At 40.5% G+C, this 20,184-nt stretch overlaps 1 protein-coding gene across 5 annotated transcripts in view; it reads left to right on the forward strand.

Annotated features, from left to right (window-relative positions):
• Nucleotides 1–20,184, forward strand: part of LOC115156213 (melanophilin) — a 158,227-nt gene that overhangs the window by 86,902 nt on the left and 51,141 nt on the right. For 4 of the 5 annotated variants that reach the window (XM_029703596.1, XM_029703594.1, XM_029703599.1 and 1 more), the window contains 2 exons: nt 7,729–7,900; nt 8,918–9,189. In XM_029703596.1, the coding sequence (XP_029559456.1) occupies nt 7,729–7,900; nt 8,918–9,189 (444 nt within the window). The remainder of the gene's footprint in view (nt 1–7,728; nt 7,901–8,917; nt 9,190–20,184) is intronic. The other variant, XM_029703597.1, reaches the window with a different exon arrangement.

The raw sequence follows: 20,184 nt of genomic DNA on the forward strand, positions 1-20,184 counted from the left end.
TTAGTCGAGGTAATTGAGGTAATTATACATGGATAAACAGAGTCTTAGTGCTCTACACTGAAGAAAAATATAAATGCAAAATGCAACAATTTCAAAGATTTGACTGAGTTACAGTTCATGTATTGAAATCAGTCAATTGAATAAATTCATTATGCCCTAATCTATGGATTTCACATGACTGTTGGTCACAGATAGCTTAAAATAAATCTGAAAATAGTTAGTATCTGGTGTGACCACCATTTGCCTTATGCAGCACAACACGTCTCCTTCGCATAGTTGATCAGGCTGTTGATTGTGGCCTGTGCAATGTTGTCCCACTACTCTTCAATGGTTGTGCAAAGTTGCTGAATATTGGCAGGAACTGGAACACGCTGTCGTACACGTCGATCCAGAGCATCCCAAACATGCTCAGTGGGTGACATGTCTGGTGCACATACAGGGCATGGAATAACTGGGACATTTTCAGCTTCCAGAAATTGTGTACAGATCCTTGCGACATGGGGGCGTGCATTATCATACTAAAACATGAGGTGATGGCGGCGGATGAATGGCATGACAATGGACCTCATGATCCCTTTGTGCATTCAAATTGCTATCGATAAAAGGCAATTGTGTTAATTGTCCGTAGGTTGTGCCTGCTCATACCATAACCCCACTGCCACCATTGGGCACTCTGTTCACGGAGCTCCTCAGTGGGTGGGCCTGGCTGCCAAGGGGCTGCACCCCTGCCAGTCATGTGAAATCCATAGATTAGGGCCCCATTTATTTATTTCAATTGACTGATGTCCTTATATGACTTGAAATTGTTGCATGTTGCGTTTATATTTTTGTTCAGTATAGGTCAAGCAAAAACAAATCTACATCACAATTTTTCACACATCTGCATACAGTAATTGTTTCATAATTCACCCACAGAAATGACATACATAGAAATACTTGGAGTATATGAAGGCCCATTGTTTTATTGAATTAATTATTAATAAGAGTGTTGTGGATGGGTAGATCCTCATCAAGGACCGCTGATCACAGAAGGAGAGTAATGGCCCTCTTGAAGAGTCGTGTGATGGGTCAGATCTGCAGTGAAGAGAATCGTCGTGTTACAACTTTGTCAATTTGAGATTTTATAAGCAAAATAGAAAAGGACATTCTTGAAGAAACTTTGGACTCAACTGGCTGAAAGTATTTCAACGGTACTTGTTGAGTAGATGTCTTGGTACTGTATATGAGCAAATAGCTCATATACAGTACCAGTCAAAAGTTTGGACACCTGCTCATTCAAGGGTTTCTTTATTTTTACTATTTTCTACATTGTAGAATCATAGTGAAGACATCAAAACTATGAAATAACACATATGGAATCATGAAGTAACCAAAGAAAGTGTTAAACAAATCTTAATATATTTTAGATTTTATATTCTTCAAAGTAGCCTTGATGACAGCTTTTCAAACTCTTGGCATTCTCTCAACCAGATTCATGAGGAATGCTTTTCCAACAGTCTTGAAGGAGTTCCCACATATGCTGAGCACTTATTGGCTGCTTTTCCTTCACTCTGCAGTCCAACTCATCCCAAAACATCTCAATTGAGTTGAGGTCAGGTGATTGTGGAGGCCAGGTCATCTGATGCAGCACTCAATCACTCTCCTTGATAAAATAGCCTGGAGGTGTGTTTTGGGTCATTGTCCTGTTGAAAAACAAATGATAGTCCCAGTAAGCCCAAACCAGATGGTGTATTGCTGCAGAGTGCTGTGGTAGCCATGCTGGTCAAGTGTGCCTTGAATTCAAAATAAATCAGTGTCACTAGAGAAGCACCCCCACACCATCACACCTCCTCCTTCATGCTTCACGGTGGGAACCACACATGCAGAGATCATCTGGACACCTACGCTGCGTCTCACAAAGACACGGCGGTTGGAACCAAAAATCTCAAATTTGGTCTCATCAGACCAAAGGACAGATTTCTTGTTCGCATTTCTTGGCCCAAGCAAGTCTCTTCTTATTGGTGTCCTTTAGTAGTGGTTTCTTGGCAGCAATTTGACTATGAAGGCCTGATTCACGCAGTCTCTGAACAGTTGATGTTGAGATGTGTCCGTCTGTTACTTGAACTCTGTGAAGAATTTATTTGCGCTGCAATTTCTGAGGCTGGCAACTCTAATGAACTTATCCTCTGCAGCAGAGGTAACTCTAGGTCTTCCTTTCCTGTACTACACTTCAGAATTTGACAAATAAACAAACATTCTTTGGATATTTGAATGTCTAGCATCTGTTTGATGCGGCGGAGCCCTGTACAGCTTATATAAATATATTATGTTAATCCATGAGGGCAGACACATTTCAAAGACTTATAGAAGAGATCCATATTAATTATACGGTGGTATTAAACCAGTGCTCTCAAACCCTTGTTCCTGGAAAGCTACCTTCCTGTAGGTTTTCACTCCAACCCTAATCTAGTACACTTGATTCTAATAATTAGCTGGTTGATAAGCTGAACCAGGTTACTGACAACAGGGGTTGGAGCGAAAACCTACAGGAGCATAGCTCACCAGGAACAGGGTTGGAGACGCCTGTTCTACCACAGGAGGTTTGTGGCACCTTAATGGGGGAGAACGGGCTCGAGGTAATGGATGGAGCGGAATGGTATCAAATACATCAAATCTCATTCGCTCCATTCCGGACATGTATTATGAGCCGTCCTCCCCTCAGCAGCCTGCTGTGTGTTCTACATTGTCTTAAGCTGAGCCACACTGGCTGCGTTTACACAGGCAGACTAATTCTGATATTTTTTCCACTAATTGGTTTTAATCACATCAGATCTTTTTCAGAACTGATCTCATTGGTAGGGCTGACCCCATTTAGTCAACTGGTCGATTGGCAAATATATTTATAAAAAATTATGGCACACTAGACACCTGTCTGAGTGGACTAATCTTTTGCAGAGGCCACGTTGATGGCACACTAGTCAAATGAAATGTTATTTGTCACATGCGCCAAATACAACAGGTGTAGTCCTTACTTACAAGCTCTTACGTTCTCCCCTCGGGTGTAGCTCGTCTGAGGAGACGATAATGCCTGTGCTTACGCACACAAGGTAAACCAGATGGATGGGGAAGAAATGTGGGGTGTAATGAGCGGAAATAACCAGACCACAACTCAAGGATAGCCCTCGGGGGATGTTTAGTGAAGCAATTAAACAAATATAAAAACACCCAGAAAGTATCAGTAAGAGAAAAAAAAAACAGGGAAGGTAAGAGAAGAGAATGTTTGGGATCGGGGTCCAATTAATGAAAATAAGAGGTCCCTCTTCTACACACCTAATCCTTCCTAACACACTAAACCCTAACCCACTGTCCTACCTGGTTCCAAGAAAATACAAGGGTGACACCCGCCCGGCTAACCTAGTGTATAAAACAATGGGTTATCTACGTGGGAATGTACACCCATGGGCAGATCTACCTTTTCCCTTCTCCAGGACCTAGGTAGGGTGGAGTACCTCAGGAGGACAGGCTGAAACACAAACAAAGATAAATTAAAACAACAAATCATCAAATCCTCAACTAGTCAAACAAAACAAGGGTCTCTCGCTTTTCTCACACGGCAAACAGATATCCTCTTGTCAATCAGCTACAGCTGCCAGGACTCCGGACCGAAGCCACGCCCACCATCGTCAGCCGCAACTCAGTACACCTGTAATGCCTAGGACACAAACACACTAACATGGGAAAATGGGGAGCAAGAAAAACGTGTCACACGTAATACAAGCCCTTAACCAACAATGCAGTTAAGAAAAATACCTAAAAAAATAAGAAATAAAAGTAAAAAATAATTAAAGAGCAACAGTAAAATAACAATAGCGAGGCTATATAGGGGTAGCGGTACAAAGTCGATGTGCAGGGGCACCGGTTAGTCGAGGTAATTGAGGTAATATGTACATGTAGGTAGAGTTATTAAAGTGACTATGCATAGATAATAATCAGAGAGTAGCAGTCGCGTAAAATTGGGGGGGGCAATGCAAATATTCTGGGCACCCATTTGATTAGATGTTCAGGAGTCAGTATCACCAGTATTACATTTACCGTTAATTACCATAATTTCTAAGCTACAATGTTTGTTTGGTTATGGTCATTTCTGTTAATGCATTCAATATATTATTATTACAGTGTTTATTTTTTATTGTATACATTGTTTGTATGTTTTTGTATTATTTTTTTAAAAGTATATTGTTTTTTTATCCCTTCTTCTCCCCAATTTCGTGGGTTCCAATTGGTAGTTACAGTCTTGTCTCATCGCTGCAACTCCCGTACGGACTCATGAGAGGTGAAGGTCGAGAGCCGTGCGTCCTCCGAAACACAACCCAACCAAGCTGCACTGCTTCTTGACACAATGCCCACTTAACCCGGAAGCGAGCCGCACCAATGTGTCGGAGGACTCGAATCCAGAATCTCTAGTGGCACAGCTAGCACTGCGATGCACTGCCTTGGACGACTGCGCCACTCGGGAGGCCTATTATTACAGTCTTACCGTTGTCATTGTAGGAGTGGACACGTTGTTTGCAGAGCTCACAACCTAGTCTACACTTGGGAGGTTAAAGTTTTGGTTCATTTCATTCCATTTCTGTGTTGTCAATTTATTCATTGTCTTTTGTTTGGAGCGCTCCTTTCAATCTTGAGTAAGGATACGCACCTGATGATGTATAGAACTAGACCTAGACTACCTGGCCTGCGCGCAATAAATGTGCCTGTAGGCTAATAAATGTGCCCATTTAGGGATCTGATACTATTTCTGATTGTCTTAACTCACCATCACTGGATCTTCTCAAAGTAATTTGTTCTTCGCCTCAAAAAGCTAGGTAACTAAGTATGTTTTTACATCCATTGAGAATGACAATAGTTCCTCATCGTAGCCTATTTGATAACCACTCAGCATTAAAGGGGAACAAATGTCATGCTCTGATCCGGTGGAAATAAAAAAGGCCTACCTCATTACTTCTTATCGCTTGAGATAATAGCCTACAGCAATGTCTGTCCAGAGCTCACTGGCACTGCAAACTCTGCCACTACAAACAATGTTGCAAGTTTGCACGAATGAGTTTCAGGCCTGACCCAAGTTAATAGTTGATATAATGTTTCAAGTTCCTTGCAGACAGGCCATGTGTAGCCAATTTGATTTATAGGATATTTATTTTTATTAGATTTTGTACCTGCGGGTCAATGTTTTAAGTTGTTGGCTTTATATAGGCTATTTTTACATATTGGTAATGGCAATAGAAGTTACTTTTAGATTTGTATAATTTTCATTTAAATAGAATTTTGATTAACTACGTGACATTGATTTTGAGATATGAAGACTTTATTTGAAATTAAAACTGTTCCACGAAAATATGCATATGAAAATTATAACTGGCACGCAGATCAGTAGAAATGGTACGATAACATGGCACTACAAATGGAAAAGGTTGCAGACCACTGGTGTAGCCTATTACAGGCAACGTCATGAGCTTAATGGCAGAATCTGCGAAGGCCAGCAGCATCTGGCAGCGGGAGGGGGGTCGGGAACTGTTTTTTTTCTTCTGGTTAGGCTATAATGATCTCTGGCTCCCTCTTTAGTAATTTGTGTCTTTATTTATAATTGCAGTGCTTAAAGTATCAGGAAAAGTAGCCTACATACAGTATATTTGATTTATTTCAAACATAGGGTGTGTCCATATGTGGAAAAATACATGTTGACCAATCAAAATAACAGACGACTCTCGGTCAACCAAGATTTATTTTTGTTGGGGACAGCCCTACTGATTGGTCAAATATCAGAATTGGGCTGCCTGTGTAAACACAGTCATAGTCCTTTATCCGGCTTCGGTACACTGGCAATTGTGTTCGGCATGGTGGGCTGGACTCTTTGGGCTTATGGCGATGGGATTGTCCTGTCTGCAGTGAACGGCCAGCTGTATAAGACTGACGAAAGTGGTGTTGGGCCTCTTATCCACCGTTTAGCCCTCTTGCAGAAAATGTGCTGGTACTGCACGAGTCCTGGAAAGACATGGTTGTGGTTTTAGCATTTTACTCTTTTTGTGGAAGTGACGTAGTGCAACACACTTTTGTTGGTAAAGGTATCAACCGAATGGGACCGGCTATCTTATTGTTTAAGGATAATGAGGAGACATTGGGAGCTGCTTTTGACAGGAAAGCTCAGTCATCTAAGTGAATGGGCTGATGGGGGGGGGGCTAAAGAACCAAAACCCCTTCCTCATCTCAAAGTACTGTCTGTAAACCTCCCCCAGCCCATTGACTTTGACAGATCATTCTTGTCAATAGTAGCCCTTTGCAGGGGAATTTTGTAGACATGTCGTTGTGTTTTGTTTTGAGAATCTGCAGACAGAAGAATGAGGTGGTTGTGACATTACTATTGTAGTCTTCATTTTATACCTTTCAGTGCCCCTTCATAGGTGTGTCCGCTTCCTCATGCTTGTGTACCCAAGGTGTGTCCGCTTCCTCATGCTTGTGTACCCAAAATGCCCCCGCTTTGGGGTATTTTTTAGCAGGGCACTGTGGAATGACTCCAGATAATGTGATTTTTACAAAAAGAAAAGGTAAAAATAGAAGAGGGGCAGACTAAATTGCTTACATGGTCTGGAAGGTCCTCAGGCTACCTCTAACCACCTGTAACCCCATAGCACAAACCATACAAACACTACCCAATTTCTGTTTATGCCATGCTTACTGTAAATACAGCTATTTTAGCCATTAGCTTGTAAATATTTTGTCTAACTTACCTTCACCTTGTGCAGAGCTAGGGGTTAGAAGAGCATGTTGGTGGAATCAGATTCTGTACCACCTACAACAGAATACAGAACCATACACAATTTAGCCACCCCACTAATTGTATTGATTTCTATTAGACTGGCTAGCTAAGCATACCTAACATGGACATTTCAATATTGTCAGCTTGCTGTTAGCTAACTAGCGTCACTAAATTAGCAGCAAGATTGCTAGCCAGCTGAGACTGGCTAAGAATCAACTAACCAACCATAGACAATTTAAATCCATTCATCATTGCTACCAACACACAAACAGAGAGTGAGTTAGCTATATCAAAAATTATATTTTTAGTAATTGAGTGATTTCCAAACAAGGGTGGAATAGTTGGCTACCAAATTGAGATACCAAATAAGAGTAACATTAGCTAGCTTACGTTAGCTAATGTCAGTCAAAGATAGAACGAACAAACAAACAAACATGTTTACTCTGCTGAAGGTAGCTAACAGTCTAGCAATGACTAAGTTACCAGTATCATGGCATAAGCTAAATTGATTGACTGTGTATACCAAAAGATAGCTATTTGATTTAGCTGATGGCTTTCAGAGTTTAATACAGGATGTTAAGTTAGCTAACTAACTTACCCAGCTTGTCCAGCTAGGCTAGCAAGCTAGCTAACATTAGGTTATTACATCACTTCAGAGCTGTCTTCGAAATGGATTCCCCATTCGTTCAGCCTGAAAATCCCTCTGATAATCTTTGGTCACTGCATCATTTTTGATAGACGCATGCCACTAGCAGAATCGCAGTGAAACTCTGGTAGAACGGTTAAAGGTGGCAAATTTTTACGCTTGTTTGCAATTAGCACAGCCGGGCTCAAAACACCACAATGGCACGATGACAAACATTAGTGAAAAACAAATGTTTTCTAAAATAATCTTGCCTAGAGAAGTACTGACATGGTGGTGGTGATGTCTCCAGAGTCCACAGAGCAGTCTGGAGGGCGGCACACGGGAGTCCCTGACAGCCGAGGCCGACATGGCCTGCATGTTCCAGCAGATCCTGGAGGAGCAGGGTGAGAGAGACCCCGAGTTCAACACTGAGGTCCTCCACAGCCGCCGGATGAGTCTGCTGGACAAGCCGGCCCGCTTCGGTGAGGACTACGCCACGTGTGTTAGACGTACACCCCCACTAACATAAACATATTCTTATTCTATTGTATGTTGTCATTGATATTAGGACACAAAGTACATACACACAATTTAGCCATAGGTCAAGCCTTAGCTGTTCTTAGGGTTGCAAAGGGAGGGTATATTACTGTAACTTTTACCAAGTTTACCATTACACTACCAGAGGTTTGGTAACATTCAAGTTTTTAAAATTCATTTTAACAGATGACATCTAGTGGCATTTTCGGGTACTTTAGATTATCACATGTCTGATTATCTCTGGCCCTCTGTGTGGCCACGTAAAATATATAAAATAATTCAATTTGATGATTTTTAAATAAAAAATAGAATGATAAAGCTGTAAAACATTATCCTAAATATAAACCATCAATTTAGTGAATACCATTGGTGTTTAATATTAGGGTTTCAGCATGAAATATTTTTTTACAACTTCAATATGTCTTTGTTGTAAATGTTTTGGCGGCAAACTGGTGGCAGTTGTGAAAAAAGTCAATAAATTGAAGAGATGCAGCTCATTGAAAACAATGCCATTGTTTATTAGATGCTTTTTTAATTAATTAGGCTATTTTCTCTTGAACCAAAACTCATGGACAATATGAGCATAGATATAAAAAATGAATACTATATATAAATATATATATTTTTTAAGTTATTCAAGTACAAATGACCAAAGTTACCATAGATTGCCATAGATTACTTTGATAAATTACTGGTAGCTTTGCAACCCTTGCTGTGCTTGATTGAGCTTTCCTGGAGCAAAATGGAATAGTCCCAAAAGTGCAAATCCAACCTATTTGGCACTCAATATGGTATTCCAGTACTCCAATACTATTTGAACCAAGAATGCACTCTGGCAAGAATGCACTCTGCTAGAAGTAGCATATAACTGATCACCCAAAAGGTACACATTATTACACTAGGTACAACATCTCTTGCTCTTTCCTACACTAACATGGATTCCGTAATAATAACTTCACTAGGCCCCCCCGTCTATGAACTCTCTATCCGGACAGACGAGGTGCCGTACCCAGAGAACTGGATGATGCGGGCACGATCCTTGTCCAGGATGAGCCAGTCTTCAGGTGGCAGTGCCAACAATGGGCACCTCCGCAGCAGCGGACAACTGTATGGCCTGGAGGACTCGGAGGAAGAGGAAGAGTACCAGCGCCAGTATCATCGTCTGCTGTCGCGCCGACGTAGTCACAGCCACTTCTCCTCACAGGAAAGCCTCAACCACGGGGCACCACCACAGGTAAAGGACACAGACACACTAAGGGGCTCTGCTCCGCCAAATGTATAGGTCATTGGAAATGACACACCCACAAACACCATGGGACTCCAACTAGGTTTGCAGGATGTCTATAATGAATAGTTAACAATCTATTGAGACCAACTTGCCAGGATAAGTGTATATAAGGCTGTGTTTACACAGGCAGACCAATTCGGATATTTTTCCACTAAATGGTCTTTTGACCAATCAGATCAGCTCGAGTCAATAATTGGGCAAAAGATCAGATTTGGACTGCCTGTGTAAACACAACCTGAGTGTCTTATCTTGCATAATTGTTGGACTCTTGTGCTTAGAGTGGATGTTGGTTCTGTAACATAGACGGGAAGTGATCACTTGAGCTGAGTTGCGTTGAGATTTTCATGCAAGCATTCACCCAGGGTCCCCACCAACACAGGGAACAACATCAGTGTGACACATGGAGTGATGGAGAGGAGACACAGCTGTTAGAAGGGAGATATGGAGAAGAGGATATTGCATCATATTCATATGTTACTACTGACTCCGACCTTTACAGTGCCTATCATAAATATTCACCCCCCCCGGATTTCTTAACACGGTATTGTGTTACAAAGTGGGATTAATCCTATCAGACCTGAGACTTCAGCAAAAATCGACATTTCATTTATTTGACTTTCATTTATCTGCATGTCCAACCCCTATATTTAGCCTCGCAATTAAGTTTTCAGGACAACCAGGGCTACAAGTAGAACACAAAACAATTTGACATTAACAGTTGCATTCATCTGTTTTATTAACAAATGTGTCTGGATCGCTCAAGTGCTGTAAAACCGACATTCCTAATTCAAAGGAGATTTTTTCATAACAATGTTTATTCGGGGGGGCAGAAATGCCTTATTAAACATGTGTACTTTCATGTGCCTCAATAACAAACACGTAGGTGATCTGCAAATATGAATGAAAAATAAATGATGACGAGCTAGGTTTATTTCTCATGGAGAAACAAAGGATTCTTCCTGGCTAGCCTTGATTGTTAAGAATGTCGTGATTTACTTCTTTCTGGAGGAAGACGAGCTGACTCTCTGACTGAAAATGAATCAGATGATGAACAAATCCTTGACAGTTTTCTTATAGTGATGGTACACTGTCAGTGTGAACTGGAGCGAAATGACACAACTTCCCAAGAAAACTGAGCAGAAGAAATGCAAATAACAGAAGACATTTTACTTAGATGTACTATAGAGAAATTGCTATGCCATTTCCTGGTTGCTAAAATTAGAATAGTTTCCTGGTTGCTAAAATGTTTTGGTGAACCTACTGGAGAGCTCTACTTTGTCGACACCCATTCAGCGTCATTCACACCCTCTAAAGCCTTAGCCTCACCCATCTCTTTAAGGATTCACATGTGAACTTGGACACTGTCTCATTGGCCTAACGTTATATCCTAATTTGACTTTAGTGCAGGTCATGTTTTTCACATTACCGTCTCTGGTAAACACATACTATATCAAATAAAATCAAAGTTTATTTGTCACATGCACAGGATACAGAAGGTGTACTGAAATGGTTACTTGCATAGTGGAGTCTTTTGTTTAGACATTTAGTTAGCTAGCTAAACAATTAACCATATTCCCAACTCAACTTTACTACCCTGCATGAATCTGCAGGTAGCTAACCAACCAGGTTCAATGTTAGCTAGCTAATATTAGGCTATAACTAGCAATGCAAATGGCTCTGAGATACAAATAATATTACTACACAGATCATACACGTAATATTAGCTAGCGAGCCAGCCAGCTAACGATAGCCAGCTAGCTAACAGTACACTTTAACTTGAAATGAAAATGAATACCTGACAAAATTAAAAAGTATAATATCTGAAAATGTAGCTAGATAGACTATCTTACCCGTATACCTGGATGGACACTTCTCCCTCTCTGTGATGGATGCCAGGGTTGCCCTTAGTTTGAAGATGTAATCTGGAGATAGGTGTTTTATACAACAGCCTTCAGTGTTCTCTTTTTGACATCCTCTGCATATTTGCAATCAAACACCAGAATTGTCTCCATCTCCTTAGCTATCATACTCTAATTCCAATCGGCATTCCACTGATTTCAAAACTCGGTCCTCCAGAAAGTGGAGAGCAACACTTTTGCATTTCTACTATGTGATATCTTTCAAAAAAGCAGCGTTAGAAAGGATTACCTACACATCTTCTTCTGTGGGTTTTATGGCAGACTACAACCCCAAAATATGTATAGCCGCCACCATCTGGACGGGTTGAAAAACAAAAACAATGTAAAAAGAAAATCCATACGTGATAGGGAAACTAACTTAACCTCTCTAGGGTATGTGGGACGAAATCGTCCCACCTACTCAACAGCCAGTGGAATCACGTGGCGCGATATTCAAATACCTTAGAAATGCTATTACTTCTATTTCTCAAACATATGACTATTTTACAGCATTTTAAAGACAAGACTCTCGTTAATCTAACCACACTGTCCAATTTCAAAAAGGCTTTACAACGAAAGCAAAACATTAGATTATGTCAGCAGAGTACCCAGCCAGAAATAATCAGACACCCATTTTTCAAGCTAGCATATAATGTCACATAAACCCAAACCACAGCTAAATGCAGCACTAACCTTTGATGATCTTCATCAGATGACACTCCTAGGACATTATGTTATACAATACATGCATGTTTTGTTCAATCAAGTTCATATTTATATGAAAAACCAGCTTTTTACATTAGCATGTGACGTTCAGAACTAGCATACCCACCGCAAACTTCCGGTGAATTTACTAAATTACTCACGATAAACGTTCACAAAAAAAATAACAATTATTTTTAAGAATTATAGATACAGAACTCCTTTATGCAATCGCTATGTCCGATTTTAAAATAGCTTTTCAGCAAAAGCACATTTTGCAATATTCTGAGTAGATAGCTCGCCATCACGGGCTAGCTATTTTGACACCCACCAAGTTTGGCACTCACCAAACTCAGATTTACTATAAGAAAAATTGGATTACCTTTGCTGTTCTTCGTCAGAATGCACTCCCAGGACTTCTACTTCAATAACAAATGTTGGTTTGGTTCAAAATAATCCATAGTTATGTTCAAATATCCTCTGTTTTGTTCGTGTGTTCAAGACACTATCCGAAGGGCGTTTCGTGACAAAAAAATTCTAAATATTCCATTACCGTACTTCGAAGCATGTCAACCGCTGTTTAAAATCAATTTTTATGCGATTTTTCTCGTAAAAAAGCGATAATATTCCGACCGGGAAACCCTGTTTTCGTTCAAATACAAAAAATCTAAAATGGACTCTTCTCGTGCACGCGCGCCCCAGTCTCATTGTTCTCTGATCGACCACTATCCAAATGCGCTACTGTTTTTCAGCCATGGCCTGCAAAGTCATCATTCAATGTTCTGCCGCCTTCTGAGAGCCTATGGGAGCCGTAGGAAGTGTCACGTTACAGCAGAGATCCTCAGTTTTCAATAAAGAGAGTTTAGAAGGCCAAGAAATGGTCAGAGAGGGCACTTCCTGTAAGGAATCTTCTCAGGTTTTTGCCTGCCATATGAGTTCTGTTATACTCACAGACACCATTGAAACAGTTTTAGAAACTTCCGGGTGTTTTCTATCCAAATCAAACAATTATATGCATATTCTAGTTTCTGGGCAGTAGTAATAACCAGATTAAATCGGGTACGTTTTATATCCGGCCGTGCAAATACTGCCCCCTACCCTAGAGAGGTTAATCCACCCAAATAAAAATAGTACATTGACAAAAACAAAAACTCACTCTTCTTTCTTCTTTCAAATATCCATATCTCCCTTCTCAAGCTCTAGGGCCTGAGAGGGTGGTACGTTTGTGACAATATTCCATGTAACTCCTCCGCTGAGAAATTTTTCAGTCCCAGGAACCTCTCCGCCGCATCCACAATGACGTCTATTTTCCTGGACCGTCTCTCCACCTTGGCAGTGCTACACGTTCCGCTAGAGGAACGTCTGCTCCAATATCCAATGATGGGCGGGGCGCGAAATTCAAACTCCTCTAAATCCGAAAACGTACACTTTTCAAACATATGACTATTTTACAGCTATTTAAAGACAAGACTCTCCTTTATCTAACCAAACTGTCCGATTTCAAAAAGGCTTTACAGCGAAAGCAAAACATTAGATTATGTCAGCAGAGTACCCAGCCAGAAATAATCACACAGCCATTTTTCAAGCTAGCATATCATGTCACATAAACCCAAACCATATCTAAATGCAGCACTAACCTTTGATGATCTTCATCAGATGACACACCTAGGACATTGTGTTATACAATACATGCATGTCTGTTCAATCAAGTTCATATTTATATCAAAAACCAGCTTTTTACATTAGCATGTGACGTTCAGAACTAGCATTCCCACCGAACACTTCCGGTGATTTTACTAAATTACTCACGATAAACGTTCACAAAAAGCATAACAATTATTTTAAGAATTATAGATACAGAACTCCTCTATGCACTCGATATGTCCGATTTTAAAATAGCTTTTCGGATGAAGCACATTTTGCAATAATGTAAGTACATAGCCCGGCGTTACAGGGCTAGCTATTTAGACACCCTGCAAGTTTAGCCTTCACCAAAATCACATTTCCTATAAGAAAAATGTTCTTACCTTGCTTGTTCTTCATCAGAATACACTGCCAGGACTTCTACTTCAATAACAAATGTAGGTTTGGTCCCAAATAATCCATCGTTATATCCAAACAGCGACGTTTTGTTCGTGCGTTCTAGACACTATCCCAACGCTAAATCTCGGCCACGAGCATGACGCAAAATATGACAAAAAAATTCTAAATATTCCATTACCGTACTTCGAAGCATGTCAACCGCTGTTTAAAACCAATATTTATGCAATTTATCTCGTAGAGAAGCGATAATATTCCGACCGGGAATCTGCCTGTCTGTAAACTGAGGAAAAAACCGAAAGCCGGGGGCGGGCGTGTCACGCGCCTAAGGCTTAGTCCATTGAGTGACCACTTAGCTTTTGCTCTCCTTTGTTTCAGCCAGGGCTTTGAATTACGTCATTCCTGTTTTTCCCGGGCTATGAGACCTCATTGGAGACGTGCGAAGTGTCACGTAAGAGCAGAGATCCTTTGTAAACGATAGAGATAATGAAGAAGGGCAAGAAATGTTCAGACAGGGTACTTCCTGAACAGAAGCATCTCAGGTTTTTGCCTGCCATAGGAGTTCTGTTATACTCACAGACACCATTCAAACAGTTTCAGAAACTTTGGAGTGTTTTCTCTCCAAAGCTAATAATTATATGCATATTCCAGTTTCTGGGCAGGACTAATAATCAGATTAAATCGGGTACGTTTTTTATCCAGCCGTGAAAATACTGCCCCCTAGCCATAACAGGTTAATCACCATAGCTATAAAGGACACAAAGTCCACCATCTTAACCTTTAAAATGTCAGGGTCCTGCTGGTGAAAGGCAACCCCTGCAGCCTGCAATGCTGGCTTTTTCCACCACCATGGACTCTTCAGGAGCATCATTCAAACCCTCAACCCTTTTAACAGCTGTTGCATATGAAATGCTCTGGACAGCCCTGACTTTGGCCACCTTATTCTCTTTCATCCTTGTCGGGCATTCGAAAGACGTGACTTCATGGTTCCCACCACAATTGCATCAATCACTCCAGGAATACTTCAACATCGACTTCCCACAAGACGCCCCCTTGAGAGGTGCCTTCCAACGTATCAAATCGGGTGAGAAGCAACACACGTCCCTTCTGTTCCGTAGAAGCATAAAAAATCTAAACAAGCCCGCCTTGTGATCCTCACAGCCTTCACTTTACCCAGCACTCTCTCCACCAGTTTGGATATCTTCAATGGATTCTTCAAGATTGGTAATCCGATCAGCTGCTCCTCATTTAATAAACCGTACTTCTACAAGATACGAAGGGACGTTCTCATCACTGTACACTACTTTGCTCCATGTTCCATTATTTTGGAGAATATTCCAATTCTCCTTGATTCTACCCCCATTAGATTCAGAATCCACTTTATTGTCCGCTTCCTCCATCTTTTTTTCCGGTAATTACCTACTGACCAGCTCATGTTATAGACAGATGCGTATAACATGGTACACCAATCCGACTCATCTTGTCACGTCCTCACCAGCAGAGGGAGTAATTGTATTAGTTTTGGTCAGGATGTGGCAGAGGGTTTGTGTTTTTGTATGTATTTCTACGTTCTGTCTAGTTTAGTTTTCTATGTTTAGGTTTGGGTGTTGGACTCTCAATTGGAGGCAGGTGTTTCTAGTTGCCTCTGATTGAGAGTCCTATAATTGGGTGTGTGTTTGGTTTGGGTTTTGTGGGTAGTTGTTTTTGCATTGCTTTTAGTATAGCCTGCAAGACTGTTGTACTGTCGTGTTTATTTGTTTTTTTTCGTGTTCACTAATAAATAACAATGATGAGCACGCAACCCGCTGCGCCTTGGTCCATTCCTGACGACAGATGTGACACATCTCTCGACATGTCCAGTTCATCCATTATCTCAGCCAATCATGGCTAGCGGGAAGGTTCCTGGCTTTTTCTGTAGCTAAACCAACTGCCCTCGTAATTTAACAATATTATTTGTATTTACAGATGGCATACAAGTTTGATATTAAGGCACATGAAAGTTCATATGTTCCAGAAGGTATTTCTGGCAAAAAACACATTTTGATAAAACAATTATGTTCAAATGCCTCTCCTGTGAAGTAGTAATGCACAATATATTCCCAGTTTCCTGAAACCAGTCACAAATATTGTATATTCAGCTGTTGGAAGCTGTTGTACAAAACCAAAACTTAAGAACGGGAAACATAGAAATAGCGCACATAGAACAGATCTACCGCTTCTTAGACTTGCTTTCAATGAGTGACAGATCTATAACACATTTATGTGTGAATTTGGTCAGGTCGCCCAAGTTACATATTGCAGCTTTATTTATCAAAAAAGTTCCAGTCTGCCATGAAGCATCCATCCATGTATTTGGGTAAGAGTCTAACGTTAGCTTCATGTACAGGTATTGTTCGTATATCATTTTGTTATAAAGTTGTTTGCATTCTGTATACCACCCCTACCTTGTCACAACACACCTGATTGGCTCAAACGCATTAAGAAGGAAAGAAATTCCACAAATTAACTTAACAAGGCACACCTGTTAATTGAAATGCATTCCTGTTGACTACCTCATGAAGCTGGTTGAGAGAATGTGAAGAGTGTGCAAAGCTTTGATCAAGGTAAAGGGTAGCTACTTTTAAGAATCAAAAATTTGAAATATTTTTTTATTTGTTTAACATTTTTTGGGTTGCTACATGATTCCATATGTGTTATTTCATAGGTGTGATGTCTTCACCATTATTCTACAGTGTAGAAAGTAGTGAAAATAAAGAAAAACCCTGGAATGAGTAGCTGTGTCCAAACTTTTGACTGGCACTGTATGTCTCGTTTCGGAACCGTTGAATTGTGACTCTACTTTGTCTCTGTACTGACGTTTTGCTTGTTTGATTGCCTTGCAGGGGGCAAAATTACACTATTTATATTCAATCATATTCCCAGTCACCTTACCGTGGTTAAATGCAGTGGTTCACGCTTTCAGTTTTGCGTGAATGCTCCCATCTATCTACGGTTTTTGGTCAGGTTTTAATCGTCAGTGTGAACAGCATCCCCTATACACTGAAGTCATCGTGTCAGTGTATACGTTAATGTTATTCTCAGAGGCAAATCGGAACATGTCCCAGTCCTCGAGATCAAAACACTCTTGACTAGCGTTGAATAGACCTTAGCACGGGTACTTCCTGCCTATGGGAAGGGAGGGGCAAAATGTAGTCGTGATCTGATTTGCCGAAGGGAGGTCGGGGGAGGACCTTGCAGCCATCCCGGAACGGAGAGTAACAACGTTTGAGTGTTTTTGAAGTGTGAGTACTGCAGGCAATGTGTTGATAGAACTTTGGTAGCGTTCTTCTCAGATTTGCTTTATTAAAGTCCCCAGCTATAATAAATGCAGCCTCAGGATATGCAGTTTTCAGTTTCCACAAGGTATTCTACGTCGGCTGAACAAAAGGACTTGAGTGTCTGTACGTTACCACAATCACACCATGGGTAGTTAATCATGAAACATACAACTCTGCCTTTCTTCTTCCCAGAGAGTTCATTATCCCTATCCACACAATGTATTGGAAACCCTGCTGGCTGTATGGATGGGGACAGTATATCTGGAGAGAGCCATGATTCTGTGAAACAGAGCATGTTACTGTCCCTGAGGCCTCTCTGGAAGGAGATTCCTCACCCTGAGCTCGTCAACTTTATTGTCCAGGGACTGAACTTAACCTCTCTGGCGCATGTGGGACGAACTCGTCCCACCTACGTAACAGCCACTGAAATCCAGTGGCGCGATTTTTGAATCGTTAGAAATACTATTACTTCAATTTCTCAAACATATGACTATTTTACAGCTATTTAAAGACAAGAATCTCGTTAATCTAACCCCACTGTCCGATTTCAAAAAGGCTTTACAACGAAAGCAAAACATTAGATTATGTCAGCAGAGTGCCCAGCCAGAAATAATCAGACACCCATTTTTCAAGCTAGCATATCATGTCACATAAACCCAAACCACAGCTAAATGCAGCACTAACCTTTTATGATCTTCATCAGATGACACACCTAGGACATTGTGTTATACAATACATGCATGTCTGTTCAATCAAGTTCATATTTATATCAAAAAACAGCTTTTTACATTAGCATGTGACGTTCAGAAAAAGCATAACCCCCGCAAACTTCCGGGGAATTTACTAACAATTTACTAAATTACTCACGATAAACGTTCACAAAAAGCATAACAATTATTTTAAGAATTATAGATACATTACTCCTCTATGCATTCGATATGTCCGATTTTAAAATAGCTTTTCGGATGAAGCACATTTTGCAATAATCTAAGTACATAGCCCGGCATCACAGGGCTAGCTATTTAGACACCCACCCAGGTCAGCCTCCACCAAAATCACATTTCCTATAAGAAAAATGTTCTTACCTTGCTTGTTCTTCGTCAGAATACACTGCCAGGACTTCTACTTCAATAACAAATGTTGGTTTGGTCCCAAATAATCCATCGTTATATCCAAACAGCGACGTTTTGTTCGTGAGTTCTAGACACTATCAGAATGCAACATCACGGTCTCGCGCATGGCGCATTGGCGTGACAAAAAATGTCTAAATATTCCATTACCGTACTTCGAAGCATGTCAACCGCTGTTTAAAACCAATTTTTATGCCATTTATCTCGTAGAAAAGTGATAATATTCCGACCGGGAATATGCATTGAGCCTAAACAGCCGAATAAAATTTCTCCTCAGGAGCGAATCGTGCACGCGCCTCATTCAAAGGTCCTCTGAGCCGCCACTTGCCAAAGGCGATAATGTGTTTCAGCCTGAGGCTGCCTCGTCAACCTTCAGGTATTTCCCGGGTTCTGAGAGCCTATCGGAGCCCTGGGAATTGTCACGTTACAGCTAAGATCCTTACTTTTCAATAAACAGATGCAAGACGCACGACTCCTTGTCAGACAGGGTACTTCCTGCTTGAAACCTTGTCAGGTTTTTGCCTGCCATAGGAGTTCTGTTATACTCACAGACACCATTCAAACAGTTTTAGAAAATTCTGAGTGTTTTCTATCCAAACCTGAACAATAATATGCATATTCTAGCTTCTGAGTTGGTGTAGGAGGCAGTTAAAAATGGGCACATATTTTTTCCAAAATTCTCAATACTGCCCCCTATCCCAAACAGGATAAGCGAGTAATATACTCGGAAGCGGTGGATGGTGTGCACGCCTCCTGAGTCGGATTAAAAGTCCACTCCGAATACTTCTTCTCCGCCGGCGGCGTCTTGGTGCAGTTTCTGGGATAAGTTCAATCGCCTTGGAACGTACAAACAAAGGTTCCAATTTAGGAAAGTTGTATTTCTGGTCGAAATGCTGGTGAGTTACTGCCTATTTGATATCCGAAAGTTATTTCCCGCTGTATATAATAATACAAAAAAAATTTCTGTGCTAATAACATGAGAAAGAACATTTAAAAATAAAACTACAAAGTTGCTTAGGAGCTAAACAAGAAACAAGGCGGCCCTGTCTAATGGCCCATCTTCACATCTTTTTTGTTGTTGTTGTTATATATATATATATAGTGTATAGTTTGATATATATAGTGTATTTACCAGAAACAATGTGAAGAACAACATGTTAGGATATAGGCCAAGGACTAGATAAAGTGTATTTTTACCTGGAGATGTACCTTCTTTTAAGTTACTACTTCAACCACTTGTTTCCTACACTACCTTAATCACTTAGTTTAGCACATGGCCTGACGTGAATACTTAGAGATGCGTTGAACTAAAGCTTAAGACGGTATGAATGATGCTGAATGGGCGTATTCAAAAAAAGAGCTCTCGAGCAGAATGCCATGGTACTTGTCTACAAGGTGGAATAACACGTTTATCACATTTTAAATAAGCATGTTTCCACCAACTGCAGTGTATGATATATAATTTTTAAGCTCTGAGTATGTACTTTTAGAAAATGTACAAAAAACGAATCTCGGAAATGGTATATCAAATTCAAATGGGAAATGTAGTCACAAACGTCAATACAAAAAAATACGTTCTTCCAAAGCAAAAACATAACAAAAATTAATGAATATGAATGCTGTAAGTACAGAAATTGTTTGCTCAGAGATTAATATCCAACCAGTTTTATTGTCCCCAGCACAAGATGCACCTGTGTAATGACCATGCTGTTTAATCAGCTTCTTGATATGCCACACCTGTCAGGAGGATGGATTATCTTTGCAAAGGAGAAATGCTCACTTAGAGGGATGGAAGGAGAACTTTTGGGAGAACCATTTAAGAGCTAGAGTTATTATACAGTCTGACAGCAGTGG

This window comes from Salmo trutta, chromosome 20 (genome assembly GCF_901001165.1).
Source record: "Salmo trutta chromosome 20, fSalTru1.1, whole genome shotgun sequence".
Classification (NCBI taxonomy): Eukaryota; Metazoa; Chordata; class Actinopteri; order Salmoniformes; family Salmonidae; genus Salmo; species Salmo trutta.